We start from the raw sequence: 16,219 nt of genomic DNA, 5'->3' as shown, positions 1-16,219 counted from the left end.
ATGTCTGTCGTGAACCACCCAGCCGTTCGGCTTCCGGGACCAAATCTTCTTCATCATCTTGTCGCGCAACAATCTCAGGATGGACAACCGGCCATCGAGTTCTTGGGCACAGACGGTAACCTGCTATCCATCACATACACAGAGCTACACCGTGCTTCCGATGCCCTGGCTAGGAGGATCTCGGGGCTCGTCGTCAAACGTCCGGAAGGAGCGCGGTTCATTGTCCCTGTGCTCATTCCGCAGAGCCCTGAACTCTACATTGCCTTGTTGGCCATCTTAAAGGCCGGTGGAGCTTTCTGTCCTATGAACCTGGATGTCCCCTCAGAGCGTGCCAAGTACATCTTGGAGGATGTGGCAGCTGACCTTGTCATTACGACACCTGAGTTGGCTAGCAAGGTGCCTCAGGGAAACCACTCAATTTTGATCATCGACGACGGAACCTGCGAAGAGAACCTACCATGTCAACATCTTCGGCAACCCAGACCTGAGGATCTGGCATATGTGATGTATACCTCAGGCTCAACCGGCACGCCGAAGGGCGTTGGAGTTTCCCACGACGCCGTGACGCAGAGTCTGTTGGCCCATGCCCGTCACATCCCGAGCTTTTCCCGATTTCTACAGTTCGCTGCGCCCACATTCGACGTTTCGGTCTTCGAGATATTCTTCCCGTTGATCCGCGGAAAGACACTGGTGGCTTGTCATCGTCCCTTGATGCTCAACGACCTTCCAGGGGTCATTCGGAAGATGCACGTGGATGCTTGCGAGTTGACGCCGAGCGTTGCGGGGAGTCTCCTGCGGAAGCGGGACAAGGCGCCTAATCTTCGACTGCTGTTGACGATCGGCGAGATGCTTACCCATCCGGTCATTGAGGAGTTCGGTGGCAGCGACGAGCGTCCAAGCATGCTCTGGGCGATGTACGGACCTACAGAGGCAGCTATTCATTGTACGCTCCAGCCTGCAGCCTCTCACGACTCTCCGGTCAGCAACATCGGGGTACCCCTGGACACAGTTTCAGCGTTTGTTTTGAGGATACCGGAGGAAGGAGTGGACGGCAGCCGAGACATTGAAGTATTGCCCAAGGGAGAAATTGGAGAGTTGGCTGTTGGCGGCTATCAACTTGCCGATGGATACCTCAACCGGCCCGAACAGACTACGGCAGCCTTCATTAACAGTCCCTATGGTCGGTTGTACCGAACCGGGGACAAGGCCAGGATGCTCCCAGACGGGAGGCTTGAGTGTCTAGGTCGCATCTCAGAAGGGCAGGTCAAGCTCCGTGGTCAGCGGATGGAACTCGGAGAAGTTGAGCACGCGGCGCTCAGGGTATCCGCCTGCCATGGTGCCGTGGCTGTTGTGATCGATGCCGTGCTGGTCCTTTTTTGTGCCACAGACGATCCTGCTGAGGCTGTGTCTGCGGCAGTCATGAAGTCGTGCAAACAATGGCTACCCGGGTTCATGCTTCCAACGGACATTGTGGTCGTTGGGGCTTTCCCGCGTCTTGCCTCTGGCAAAGTGGACAGAAAAGCACTAGTCTTTAATTACAAATCGCAGACTCCTCGGGGATCAACCAGCTTCGACTTCAAGGACGAACTGGAAAAGCAAATACACACTTTGACACAGGAGGTTGTGGGCGTTGAAATCGATCCAACTGAGGACTTGGCAAAGGCGGGCCTTGATTCACTCGGAGCTATTAAGCTTGCTTCAGTTCTGAGGAAAAAAGGTGTTGATGTTGGGGCCATCGACATCTTAGAGTCGCGGAGCGTGTCCGGCATCGCCACTCTTCTCCGATCTCGAGCCACGGGTCCGACCTCGCGACCAACTCCGGAGGCGGCAGACGCCATAAACCTTGAGTTGCAAATCGTCCTTGCCAACCACTCGTCCTTATCGAAGCTCACCGATCGCGTTGAGGCCGTCATGCCCTGCACGCCGTTGCAGGCGGCCATGCTTGCTGAGACGGCGGTAAACCCCCGAGCGTACTGCAACTGGATTGAGCTCGCGGTCGTTGGTGGCTTTTCTCCCGAGTCAGTTCGCGGGTGGTTTCAACAGCTTGCTCGCTCAAATGAAATACTGCGCACTGGCTTTGTCCACTACGACGGGGAGCTGTTGCAAGTCATTTTCAGCACTCTCGACGAGGCGAGCATAAACATCTGTGACGAGATTCGACGCGACTTTGAACTCAACATTGACTCGGATTTGATGTTGCCATTTCACGTTCAAATCGAAACTCGCGAAGGCCATGGCGTTGGGGCAGTTGTACTGCAAATCCATCACGCCCTGTACGATGGCTGGTCGCTTGACCTCCTCCTGGGGGACCTGGCCGAGCTGGCTCAAGGACGCAAGCCGGCACCAAGACCACAGTTCCGACTAATTACTGGACACCTCCACTCACAGTCATTCAACGAGGCGTGTAATGCTTCCAGGGAATTTTGGGCAAGCAGCCTCCGCGGTTACCAACCCCATGCGCTGCCGGTGTTGCGCTCGGAAGTTGTTACCTCATCTACCGTCGCCTCATCGAGCTTCACGGTGAATCTCAGGCGAGAAATTGTCAACACTGCCATGCAGAAAATCGAGTGCGCCCCACAGAGTGTCTTCCAAGCGGCTGTTGTATGGCTCTGGGGATCCGTTCTGGGTAGCGAGGACGTGGTCATCGGCGGGATCCAGTCTGGGAGGACGATGCCCATCACAGGCATTGAGAATATCATCGGGCCATGCATTACTTCAGTGCCTCTTCGGGTTGATACGTCTGTGCTGCGTACGATCAAGGACCTCATCCTCAGTGTCCACATGGGAAACCGTTCGACACTCGCACACAGCCTTCTCCCGCTCGCAGAGATCAAGAGTGTGGCTGGAATCCCACCAGGACAGGCATGCTACGACGTTGCCTTTGTTTACCAAGAATCTCTGCACAGCAAAGTCTGGAAGACAGGCCCGTTCGCGGTCGTCAGGCAGCAAGACTATCTCGAAACGAAGCTCTTGGTCGAGGTTGAGCCGGCAAGTGACCGATTTGAAGTGCGATTAACGTACCACTCCGATGTCTTCCCAGAGGCACAGATCAAGGCCATGGGTGGGTTGCTTCAGGTGATGATCCCATTCATGCTCGAACACCTCAACTCAGAGATCACTTCCCTCCGGGCATGCTTCGCTCAGGGGCAGCTCTCCGTGTTCAACCCCATCCCCAAGACGTTTGAAGGAGTGCCGGATTTGGCATACAGCGTGGAGCAAGCTATCAAACGGTTTCCAGACAAAGACGCTGTGTGTTTTGCAGACCATATATCAGATGGGATGCTCAGCACCACCACGATCACCTTTGCGGAGCTTGGCCGTATGGCTGAGAATATCGCATGGCGTATCCACCACCTGTGGCCTCAGGACCGTGGAGTCGTTGCCATTGTGATGGAGAAGTCGATCCGACTCTACGCGGGCATTCTCGCCATCTTGAAAACTGGCAATGCGTACCTGCCTCTTTTGCCGAGTACTCCTCGATCTCGAATCGCCACCATCCTGGAACAAGCGAACGTCTCGCTGTGCCTCGTCGACACCGCGACAAGAGCAAATCTAGAGGGAGGCTTATCATGCGCTTTTCTCGACATCCAAGGGCTTGATCTCGGGGCTCGAGTCATGGAGGGCATCAAATGCGCACCCGACCCTGATCGTTTGGCATACGTCATTTACACCTCCGGCAGTACTGGTGTCCCCAAGGGAGTCTGTGTTACCCAGCGAAACATTCTTAGCAACCTTGAGGTGCTATCTCGGATTTACCCTGTGGGAGAAAACTCCAAGCTTCTCCAGTCATGCTCCCAAGCCTTCGACGTGTCCGTCTTTGAGATTTTCTTCGCATGGACGCAAGGCATGTGCCTCTGCTCGGCCACAAATGACACGCTCTTTGAGGACCTGGAAAGGTCTATTCGGAAGATGAAAATCACACATCTCAGCATGGCTCCCACGGTGGCATCTCTTGTCGACCCGACCAAGGTCCCCTCCGTCGAGTTTCTCGTCACCGCTGGTGAGCCTATGACGGAGCCGGTGGCAAGAAAGTGGGCGGGCAAACTTTACCAGGGATACGGTCCATCCGAGACAACAAACATTTGCTCCGTCAAGAGGATGCTTCCAGGCGCAGTCGTGCAGCACCTGGGGTGGTGTTTTGACAACACGTCGGCGTTTGTCATGGCTATGGACAGCCTTGATCTCCTTCCGATCGGTTGTCTGGGAGAACTTTGTTTTGGTGGGGACCAAGTGGCTCAGGGGTATCTTGGCGCCGATGAGCTCACAGCTACGAAGTTCATCAACCACCCTCAGTTTGGGCGCATTTACCGATCCGGAGACCTTGGTCGCATGCTGCCGGATGGTTCGCTTGTGATTGTTGGGCGAGCAGATGAGCAAGTTAAGATCCGGGGCCAGCGCGTGGAACTGAACGAGATCACTGAGGTCATCCGGCAATCACAGGATGGGGCCGAATGCGCGACACTGCTGCTGCGGGGGGAAGACACGGGCTCGAGCGATCAGATCATATCTTATTTTGTTCCTCGTCAGCACAAAGGGACCGAATTTCGAGTTCTCAATCTTGGTGGTCCTCTCGCAGCTGAGATCCGGAGTTTGTTCCGGTTCGTTGAATCCTGGCTTCCAACTTACATGATTCCCTCGGCTCTCATCCCGGTCTCGGCCTTGCCTATCACAACATCTGGGAAACTGGATAGGACTCGACTCAAACAAGAGTACCGGAACCTGAGCAGCGATCAGTTGACGTCTGTTAGTTATGGAGCCGGACATGATGCCCGCGACGGCGAGCAATGGTCCGCAGTCGAACATCGGATCGCTGAAATCTTGTCAGCCACGCTTGGCGTTGACAAGCACGACATTGGAAGATGGACCTCCCTGATCACCCTTGGATTGGATTCTATTTCAGCCATTCAGGTATCGAGACAGTTGCATGCAAAGCTTGGAGTTCGCATTCCGATCTCAGTTATTCTGCAGAACCCCACGGTCGCAAGGCTTGCGAAAACCTTGAATGGAGTTGTAGGTGACGTTGCGTCCGGTGAGCCCCTGTCTGGCGAACGCCGCCTCATTCCGGAGGCGGTGCTGGAAAGTGCAAAACGCAGACTTGAAGATCTCGGGACGCCATTCACAAAGATCCTCCCTTGCACGCCCCTTCAGGAGGCAATGCTTGCGGCATCAACTGGCCGAGACCAGTACGTCAACCGCATGCTGTTCCGGGTCAACGGAGACATCGAGAAGCTCAAGGCGGCCTGGGATGCAATGATCTGCCGCCACGATATTCTCAGAACTTGTTTCATTGCAACCGATGACCCTATGTGGCCGATGCTGCAAGTGATCCTGCGAGAATGGGAGACCCCTTGGGTCACACTCAATCCGGAGCAGCAGCAGCAACATGGCTTGGACGCGATGATATCCCAGCACGCCGACCATCTCTTCCCCGCTCTCGATTCAACGGAACCTCCCGTCTCATTCGCCATCGTTAGCCACGCAGGCCATACCTATCTCTCGTTCATTTGCCATCATGCGCTTTACGATGGAGTGGCCATCGAGAAGCTCCTCCATGAAGTTGAGCAATACGTTTCCGGTTGTCTTCTCCCACCTCCAGCAACTTCTTACGACCAATTCCTCTCCGCGTGCAGGTCCTTGCCGAAAGACACTGAAATGTTTTGGCAGACACATTTTGAGGGCCACACGCCCAAATTAACACGAGATATCACCACCCACCTGATCGAAGCTAACTCAGAAGACTTGAGATCACAGTTTGACATGGCCCTCTCCGAGATCCAAAGCAGAGTTCGGGAGTTAGGTGTCTCGCTTCTTTCACTCACCCAAGCTGCATGGACTCTTGTCCTCGGGGCTCTCTTTCACTCAAACGATGTTTGTTTCGGGAATGTGTTCAACGGCCGCACTCTACCGATCGAGGGAATCGACGACTTCATTGCGCCGTGTTTCAACACTGTCCCGGTCCGAATGAGCATTGCCGGAAAGAGTCGAAATATCGACGTCATGAAAGCCTTTCAGCGCCTGGATGCTGAGCTCTTGCGATACCAGTTCACCCCGCTTCGGCGTATTCGGTCATGGGCTTTCCACCAGCACAACTCCCTGATCTTCGACACTATTCTGCTCTTGCAGCAATCACCTCGCCCACTGGATCAGAACATCTGGACTATGGAAAAGGACGATGGCGAGATGGATGTGAGTTGTGAGGGCCGAACGTTCAGCAGAGATAGAGTTTAACCAGCATAGGTCCCCCTTGTCTGCGAAGTCATTCCCGACGTCACCATCGACAAGATGATTGTGAAGGTTCACGTGTCGAGCCGGTGCGTTTCTCGATTAATGGTGGTGGTCTCGGCAAGTGCTGATTTTATAACAGTCAACCACTTGCCTCTGCCATTCCTGGGCTGGTCTTCAACCTATTCCTTCACGCCCTGGGGCGGTGCCTCATATTTCCTGGGTCCCATGCGGCTCTTGATAACTTGCCCAAACATCTGGCTGACAAGCTATCCTTTGTCGAGTTCTCCGCACCCCAAACGAAAGACGTCCGATCTCAACAGACTTCATCCATTGAAACATGGACACCGACAGAAAGTGCAGTGCGGACCGTACTCTCGACCGTGTCATCCACGGAGCTGACCCAGGTGCGCCGACATACAAGCATCTACCACCTCGGTTTAGACAGCATCAGCGCTGTTCAGGTCGCTCGCATGCTCCGAAAGCTGGGTCATCAAGTGCTTGCAGCCGATGTGATCAACAACCCTACCTGTGAGAGCCTGGCCCGGTTCATCGACGACCAGGACACATCGTCCAACGCAGCAGAACCTCGGTACGACATCAGCGGATTCCGGTCCCAAGCGGTCTCAGAGGCAGTGGCTTTGGGCGTTCCGATTCACGATGCCCAGAACGTTCTTCCGTGCACGCCGGTGCAGTGTGCGATGATGGCCCAATTCCTCAGCTCCGGGCGAGATTATTTCAACTCCATCGCCTTTGAACTCGACCTTGATGTTGGTGCCGAGGCCGTGGCAGATGCATGGCGGGACGTCGCAGAGGCCTATCCGATCCTCAAAACCATGATTATCCCCCTAGAACAAGGCGAAACCCCTTTTGCCATGATCCAGTGTGCACAGGCTGCCATTGATGTGCACATTGAAGACGCAGATACATTCGATCTCGATGTCTGGCGTGTCCAGGCAATGCAGGCTGCGATTCAGGCGCCTCATTTGCGATTATGGAACGTTGCGCTGGTGACAGGAAGCGAGCATACGACGATGCACCTTGCCATTCACCACGCCCTCTACGATGCGCAGTCCTTGGGCATGATCCTAGACGCCCTTTCCGCAGCATTGAAAGGACAACCCATCACCCCCCGCACTCTACCAGAGGATGCTGTCGTTGACATCCTTGACACGGTCCGTCGAAACGCCTCTGACTCCGCCGAGTTCTGGAAGGTTCAGCGTGAGAAGGCGGTTGTGAACTCGTTCCCGATCATGACTCCTCTACGCCAACCATCACGGCATGTCTTGACGAAGGAGGCCAGGAGCAGTGTTCCCTTGAGTCACCTTGAGGGCTCTGTTTCGAAGGAAGGACACACAATGCAGGTCGTTCTTCAAGCCGCGTGGGTTCGCACCCTATCGGCATACTTGGGAGAGGAATCGGTTGTCTTTGGGGTTGTCTTTGCTGGCCGGGACACTGAGGCAACCAGCAACGCAGTGTTTCCCTGCATCACAACGCTTCCTGTCATCGCCCGGAACAATGCCTTCAACTGGGAGCTCTTGGCTGATATGATGCATTACACCACTGCCCTTTCCAGGCAGCATCACCAGCCTCTATCCCGCATCCAGCACCTTCTAGGGCTTTCCGACGTCAAACTGTTCGACACGTTGCTCGTTTACCAGAAGTTTGCGTCCACCCATCCTACACAATACCCCTGGAAGGTCACTGATGAAAACCCAAACACCGACTACCCAATCTCCCTGGAAATTGAACCGCGCAACAATCACCTGGAGTACCGCGTGACGTTCTTCAGCGACGTGCTTCCAGAGCAACAAGCCTCGCTGCTGCTGAGGCAATATGATGCGATGGTTCAGCACCTGGCCCTTCGCCCGGAGGGGGTGGATGCGGACTTGTGTGTGTCCAAGCCGGAAATTCACGCCATTTTGCCCCCTCAGATCCCCGAACTTCCAACAGAAATCGAGTTTCTTCATCAATTTGTCGAACGGCAGTCTGTTGACACGCCGACTGCGACCGCCCTTCACTTCGTTGACGGATTCTGGGAGAACAGACCCATCGGACGCACGTGGACTTATCAACAACTCCATGACAACGGCAATCGGGTTGCGCATCTTTTGCGCCCTCATACCGAGACCGGGGCGATCGTTGCAGTGTACTTCGACAAGTGTCCGGCGGCATACTTCTCTATCCTGGGCATCCTCAAGGCAGGTTGCGCGTTCGTTGCCTTGGACCCTAGCGCACCTCGCTCCAGGAACGAGTTCATTTTGAGAGATTCCGGTTCATCGGTGCTTCTCACGTCCCCTGATCGACGGGACAGTCTAGATTTGAGTGCTTGCATGCCGGTGATTTCCATCAGCGAAGAGACTCTCGAGTCCCTTCCTACCACGGCCCCGATTCTTTCCAGACCACTGATACCACAGGACGTTTGCTATTGCCTTTACACCTCCGGGACAACTGGGACACCAAAGGGATGTTTGATCACCCACGACAATGCAGTCCAGTGCATGCTCGCGTTCCAACACATATTCCAAGGCCATTGGGACTGTGACTCCAGATGGCTGCAGTTCGCGTCGTTGCACTTTGACGTTTCGGTTCTCGAGCAGTATTGGTCCTGGTCGGTCGGAATTACCCTTGTCTCAGCTCCCCGGGACCTCATCTTGGAGGACCTTGCCGGAAGCATCGCACGACTTGGAATCACGCACATTGACCTCACCCCCAGCCTTGCACGGCTTCTACATCCAGATGACGTGCCGAGCCTTTGCCGAGGAGTTTTCATCACTGGTGGTGAAGCGTTGAAGCAAGAGATTTTGGATGCGTGGGGATCCAAGGGGGTCATTTACAACTTTTACGGTCCGACTGAAGCCACCATTGGCGTGACTGTTTTCCCACGCGTGCCGACAGAAGGCAGGGCATCGAACATCGGGCAGCAGTTTGTCAACGTCGGTTCGTACGTTCTGAGGCCGGGCACCGAGCAACCTGTTCTCAGGGGTGGAGTGGGTGAACTGTGTGTCTCCGGCCGTTTGGTGGGCAAGGGATACCTGAATCGAGACGACCTGACCGCAGAGAGGTTCCCCATTCTGAAGCAATTTGGAGAGCGGGTGTACCGCACCGGAGACTTGGTTCGTGTTCTCCATGATGGATGTTTTGACTTCCTCGGCAGAGCGGATGACCAGGTGAAGCTCCGGGGTCAGCGGCTCGAGATTGGTGAGATCAACCACACAATTCGCAAGGGGGTTCCGGCAGTAAAGGACGTCGCTACGTTGGTGGTCCGGAACTCAGCGCAGGAGAAGGATCTCCTTGTGTCTTTCATTGTTTCCGGTGATGGGACATCCAGCAAAGCATCCCGGGATAGCCTAAGTCTCGTCCGGGCTCCTGAGGCTGCCATCCTCTGTCGTCTTGCCAAGGACGCATGCAAGCAGAAGCTCCCGGGATACATGGTGCCAACCTACGTTCTTCAGCTCCCCGCCATCCCGCTATCCGCCAACAACAAGGCAGAAGTGAAGAAGCTGAGAGCTTTTTTTGCCTCATTGGATCAAGAGGAGCTACTATGGCTCTCTTCGGCAACAACCCAAACCGGCATGGATCTTAGTCCCGTGGCCAGAAAAATAGCGAGCGCAATATCGACGATGCAAGGTGTTGACATTCTTGCCATTACACCGGGATCGAGCATCTATGACCTCGGGATCGACTCTATCTCTGTTTTGCGGCTCTCCCGGGCTTTGAAGAAGGAGGGCCTTCACCGCGCTACCCCAATGACAATCCTGCAGCATCCAGTCATTGGGGATCTTGCCAGTGTATTGGAGTCGGAGGCTTCTGGACCGAACGCCTCTCGAGTCACGGCTGCGCTCCAGCGAATCCTTGATTGCCACCGTCAACACGAGACACTAGTCCTTCATGACTTGGGCGTTACCAAGGAGCAGGTCGAGTACATTGCCCCTTGTTCACCACTCCAGCAAGGCATGCTCGCCAGGTCTCTGACGGAGGATGCCTACTTCAACACCTTTCAGCTCAAACTTGCTCCGGGTTTGGCGCTTGAGATTCTTGAACAGGCGTGGCGGCATGTTGTGGATTCATTGCCAATCCTTCGGACGAGGTTTGTGTCCACAGCTGACGGACATGTTCAAGTGGCTACCAGGCGAGCCTCTGTCGTCTGGGAAGTGACGTCACTGGACGCAGAAGAATCTGTCAACGATGCTATCAGCGAGTCTCGGGCTTCATGGGTCGCCCGGGTCAGAGAGACCGCATCCTACACTCCTGAAGTTCTCGTGATTGAGACGCCAACCAACCGCTTTCTCATCCTTCACATCTTCCACGGTCTCTACGACGGAAACAGCTTCGACCTAATTCTGGACAAACTTGCCCATCAATATCAGGTTTTCAGTGGTGAAGCGGCGGGGACAGATTTCACTGCAGCCCCGTCATTCTACGACGCCCTCCCTCACGGTCCTTTGCAGGATTTCAGTGACAGCAAGGATTTCTGGTTGAAGCACTTGGAGGGGTCAAGCCTGGTTCCCGACTCACCGTTGAACATTGGCCTGCCAGTGACTACCGCTCGCAGAGAGATTGTGTTTGACCGGTTTGAGACGCTGAGGACCAACCTCGGTGTTACTCATCAAGCCTTGTTGCAGGCCGCGTGGATCATTGTTTTGGCTGGCCTTTCACGCTCTGATCCCACGATCGGCATCATTTTCTCTGGCAGAAACATTGCCTTGGACGGCGTGGAGAATGTCGTCGGGCCGTTGTTCAATACTCTCCCTTTCCATCCCAGGATTGTCGATGACGGCAGGACAACTCGGGCATCCCTCATCCGACAATGCCACAGCTTCAACGTTACTGTCCTTCCATTCCAGCACACTCCGCTTCGCGACATCCAAAAGTGGTATTCGAGCGGCAGGCCTCTGTTCGATACGCTGTTTTCGTTCCGGCGTGAGGTCGAATCAGCATCTCGGCATGATCAACTTTGGACCATGGTAGAATCTGAGCCGAATGCCGATTACCCGTTGGCTTTTGAAGCGACTTTAGATGCCAGTGGTCGCCTCCACCTTCTTCTGGTTGCTCGTGGGAGGGCAACAACGGATCTTGATCACCTGCTAAACGCGTTCGAGCAAGCATTGGATGACATGGCTGAGAACCCAGAGAACGGCGTTGAGGGACTTGGCTTCACGAAGTTTCCGGCCCTTCATGAAAGTCCAGTTGACTCTCCGCATGACACCAACGGAGTGTCTGTGAAAGGACCAACGAATGGAATGGTTCGGAATGGACGCGGCAAAGATGAATATGGCTCCTTCGGTTGGTCGGAGCATGCTGAACTCATCCGTCGAGAGGTGTCCAGCCTGGCCGACGTTGACCCACAGTCAGTGACGGACACAACACCTATCTTCGCTCTGGGACTTGACAGCATCGATGTGATCAAGCTTTCGGCACGGCTCAAACGCTCTGGTCTCAATGTCAAACCCAGCCAGCTCATGAAACTTCAGACTATCCAATCGGTGCTTCAACATGTGGCATCTCAGGAAGCCCAACACCCCAGGGAAAATCTTTACGTGGACGGTGGGAACGGCGAGCATGTTCGGCTTCTCGACTCGCTACAACGGCATCTTGCTGGGAGGATCTCAGACGATGACATTGTGCTTCCCACCACCGCGCTCCAGGAGTCGATGGTCATCGGCATGGTCGAGTCGGACTTCAAGCTGTACTTCAATCACGACATCATGGAACTGGCTTCTTCTGTTGATGTTGCCAAACTCAAGCAGGCCTGGCTTGCTGTAATCGCGAACTCCCCGATTCTCCGGACCCGGTTCTTGCGTGTTGAGGACCCATCGATTCCGTGCACATACTGCCAGGTCATCTCGCAGAGGCCTTCGGTTCACATGGCCGATGTCAGCCTTGACAACGAAGAGGAGCTCACGAAAATCTGCGAGATCGCAACATTCCGGGCTCGAAAAGGAGTTACCCAGTCTGATCTTCTACAGCTACACTTCGCCAGCGTCGGCAACCGTCATTACCTCGTGCTGTCTATTGCCCATGTTTTGTACGACGGATGGTCCCTTGGTCTCATCCACCAGCAAGTCCGTGCCGCCTACTGGGGCCGATACGAACCCCCAAGCCTGCAGTTTTACCTGAAGAATCTGGAGGTTATCCTATCCGTCGAAGGCCAGGCCGCTCATCAGTTCTGGTCGGAAATGTTGAGAGATGCTCCCCCGACCATTCTTCCGGCAAATAGTGTCGGTCTGGGCCAAGAGCCAGTGCTACACAGAGACGAGCTTGTCTCCTCCATTCCCATCTCGTCAATCTCTGATTTTTGTCGGGCCAGTGTCATCACCCTCCAAACACTGAGCCATGCTTGCTGGGCTGCTTTTCTGGCGGCAAGAACTGGGTCCCGGGACGTCACCTTTGGGGCAGTCCTGTCCTGTCGTGACACCGAGGAACTCGAGGATCTGGTTTTCCCGACGATGAACACAGTCGCTATCCGCAGCCTCCTCAACGGCAGTGTTCGCTCCTGGCTGCGAAGTATGCAAGATAATGCCACAAACATCCGGGCTTACCAGCAATTTCCTCTTCGGGAGGCGCAAAAGCTTGCCAACTGCGACGGACCACTGTTCAACACCCTCTTCCTAGTCCAGCGCTCTGTGAGTTCGAGGGGAAGCCAGGAGCCAGACGTTTTGATGCGATCCGTTGGCGGGACGTCGGCGGTCGAGTACCCGATTTGCGTCGAAATTGAGGTCCAAGGGCTGGCTCTTGTTTGGCGGATCGCCTGCGACGGGGCTTATGCTTCGTTGTCTCAAACGTCCAGGATCCTTCTCGAGCTAGACCAACTCCTCCAGCGAATTATGGACTCAGCAGACGCAGAAGTGGCCGAACTCTGTTCTTTCCAGCAGGAATTTCCTGGGCGTATCTCGATGCAGACGAACGTACGGGATGATGGCGCTCCGCACATGACAGAGTCCATGTCAGCTGAGGATACGGGAGGGTGGTCGCCTGTTGAGAAAGCCATCCGCGATGTTCTCGCATACGTCTCCGGGATGCCAGCCACAAGCATTCGGCGAAGCAACAACATTTACCATCTGGGTCTGGATTCGATCACCGCGCTGAAGGCTCTGGGTCTCCTCCGAAAGCAAGGGCTCCGCATCCCGTACCGAGATGTGGTCAAAGGATTGTCCATTTCCGAGATCTCTCGACTGTCCCAAAATCTTTCGCCCCTTCCCGAGGTGCCCATGGACATGGTGACCAAGGACGAATCGACGAATGACGTGGAACTGAGTATCCAGAACAGTCTTCCCAAGATATTTAAGCGCGCCGGGATTGAACCGTGGGATGTCGAAACCTGTCTACCGGCTTCGCCAATGCAAATTCACATGCTGTCCGTGTGGCAGAACACCAATCAACAGGTCTTCTACGCAACTTTTTCCTACACCTTGCCTGGGGATCTTGAGCTTGAAGCCATTGTCAGCGCATGGACAACACTCGAAGTCGACCTGCCTATCCTCAGATCCGTTTTTATCACGACTGACACCCTCAAATTCCCTGTTTGTCAGCTGGTGTTGCGTCCAACGGCACTCAAAAGACCGGAGACCCCGAAGCCTGGGCAGACCCAATGGCAACGTCACAGGAACGGCAATCTCCGACAACCATACCATTGCCTCTGTGTGACCAGGGACGCGGAAAGATGGGTTCTGCGATTGAAGATCCATCATGCCTTGTACGATGCGGTCAGCTTATCCACCATGATGACACGGTTTGCAGCCCTCTGCGCCGGACGCCCGGTTGAACCGCTCAGTTCGGAATTCGGGGCATTCGACTGGGCAACTGCACAATTTTCTGATTCCGCACGCGAGGCGAGGAAGAAGGTCTGGACGGCATACCTGGACGGGGTTGAATCCCAGCCGCCCAGCAATGCCGGATCATCACGGAAGGGGACCGATGAGAACAGGGTACACGTTCTCAAGAAAGGGGCTATCAACAACGTTGCTAAGCTCCAGGCCCTGTGCAAAGACGCCGGGACAAGCTTCCAAGCTCTTTTCTTCGCTGTCTACGCCAAAGTCCTCGCTGCGACGGGCGGTGCGCGGAATCAATCCCGCGACAGCGTTGTGTTTGGGATATACCTTGCCAACCGCGCCTCGAATTCGGAAGATCGGGGAACGCGGTTTTGGCCTCGCCTTCGGTTGCTTCCACTGCGCGTTTTGCTGAAAGGACAAGATGCTCCTGAGCAGCTCATAGGCATGGCGCATGAAATTCAGCGGGACCTTCATGCGGTGTCGACACCGGAAAATATTGATGTGGGGCTGTGGGAAATCAGGGACTGGACAGGAGTGGTTGTGGACTCCTTTGTCAACTTCCTCTCAGTGCCAGCTGGTGAGACTGAGGACACGGAAGGAGACATCAAGCTTGAGCTTGCTACTGGATCGGTTGGGGATCCAGAGGATGATCTTGATGTGAAGGAACCGCTTTCTGAGAGCGGCTGGCCAAACATCGGAGAAATTTCTGTTCGGGATGCTTTCCCGGTAGGTACCAGCCCAAGAATGGATACATGGCTCGCATTATTGACTGTAAGCAGGATCAAATCGATATCGAGGCTGCGCTGGAGGACGATTCCTTGACTATCGGAGTGTTTGGTTCGATGGGGCGGTTGGGGAACGATGGGGCAGTGAATCTCATCGATGCGCTGGTCAGGGAGCTACAGGGGATTGTTTGACTTCTTTCCTTTGGTCTACTACACCGGGAATTGCGGAGCCCGGGGTTATGTGTTGTACATAGTTCTTGTTCCTTGTTACTGTTTTAGCAATTCCCAAGTCGATAGATTATTAGTACTCTGCCCTCATTATGACCTTGACCAGGAGGACAACAAGTACATCACTGACTTTGCGAGCAGAGCATGATTTGGTTGGGATGAATGACGGTCCTCGAGTCGAATGCAAGATCCCAAGACGAGGGGGAGGGTTTCGCAGTTTACATCCCCGTCGAACAAGCAGAAAGATATACCTATTCATCATATACATAGGTAGTATTCCCGTATCGGCTCTTATGTACTCCACATGGGTTAAGAAACACCAACTTGACGACCTGTAGGTCCTCCGTGCCCTTGACGGCCGCCTCAAATCATTGCCGACACTAAGATCAGCCCGCCATTTCAATGCTTCACTGACATCCGGGAACAAGCCTCATATTTTTTTCTCGTACTTGCCTTTCCTGGCCGTTCAATGTTACAACTGACGGCTTGACCGTCCATGACTCATAACCCCCCGCAAGAGATGTTTCCAGGTTCCTCAACGGCTCCTACGCAACCCCTGCCATCAGACTCAATCTCTAGTGAACAGTGCCGAGTGAGATAACAAGGCGAGCACAGAATAGGGCGTGGGGAGACCGTGTCAACCTTCGTCCAGAGGTGCTCGGAAATCTCGTGATATCGAGCTTCCCCCACCACCGCATGCCAATCGTGTTTCCTGCTGTCTCTACACTAGCAGCAGCCCAGATTCAGTGAAGATTCCTTGGGCCTCCTTGCATCTGCATCAGAATCTCACAAGCTTCCTGTCCACCAGACGAGCAGCGGCAGTGGGCCCGCCGATGTGACGTTGCTGAATTGGCATGAATCCCCGCCAAATCAGCAGCCCGTCTTGTCGAAATCTGGAATCGCTCGGAAGGGCAACTGGCGATTTTGCATGGGTGTTCTCTGAAACGAGTCCACGAGTCGACTGCCAACTCATCACCCGCCGTGACGGCTGCCCTGTTCGCGACGCGCCCAGCCATTCAAAATCCAGCGGCAAAATCTTGTATGCACAAACTCCAGACAAACAAGGTACGTACCGCCTCTCTTTGTCGGGGCGCCTGGGCGTCGCGCCAGGAGCGTCAACATCAGGGCCTGCGATCGGAGGTTGGTTCCCCTTCCTCCAGCCACACCCGTGCTTTTCAAGCGCCAAATTTTTCCGTGCCTGCGCTCCCGTTGGCTAGCCATGAACGGGGCGGATGCGGTGAGCGCAGGTGAGGGTGACCGCCTTCTCGGACC

General features: G+C 54.8%; 1 protein-coding gene across 1 annotated transcript; it reads left to right on the top strand.

Annotated features, from left to right (window-relative positions):
- VTJ04DRAFT_10470 (uncharacterized protein) lies at positions 1 to 14,911 on the top strand (the record flags this gene model as incomplete). The annotated part of the gene is made up of 4 exons (XM_069358213.1): positions 1 to 6,186; positions 6,238 to 6,311; positions 6,365 to 14,720; positions 14,774 to 14,911. The coding sequence occupies 4 exons, from the start codon at positions 1 to 3 to the stop codon at positions 14,909 to 14,911; spliced, it is 14,754 nt and encodes a 4,917-aa protein (XP_069215204.1).
- Between the last annotated feature and the right edge of the window lie 1,308 nt (positions 14,912 to 16,219).

Source organism: Mycothermus thermophilus, assembly GCF_041956435.1.
Source record: "Mycothermus thermophilus strain CBS 625.91 unplaced genomic scaffold VTJ04scaffold_7, whole genome shotgun sequence".
In the NCBI taxonomy this organism is placed as follows: domain Eukaryota; kingdom Fungi; phylum Ascomycota; class Sordariomycetes; order Sordariales; family Chaetomiaceae; genus Mycothermus; species Mycothermus thermophilus.
The sequence above is the reverse complement of the archived record's forward strand: the minus strand, read 5'-3'. Positions and strand labels throughout refer to the sequence as shown.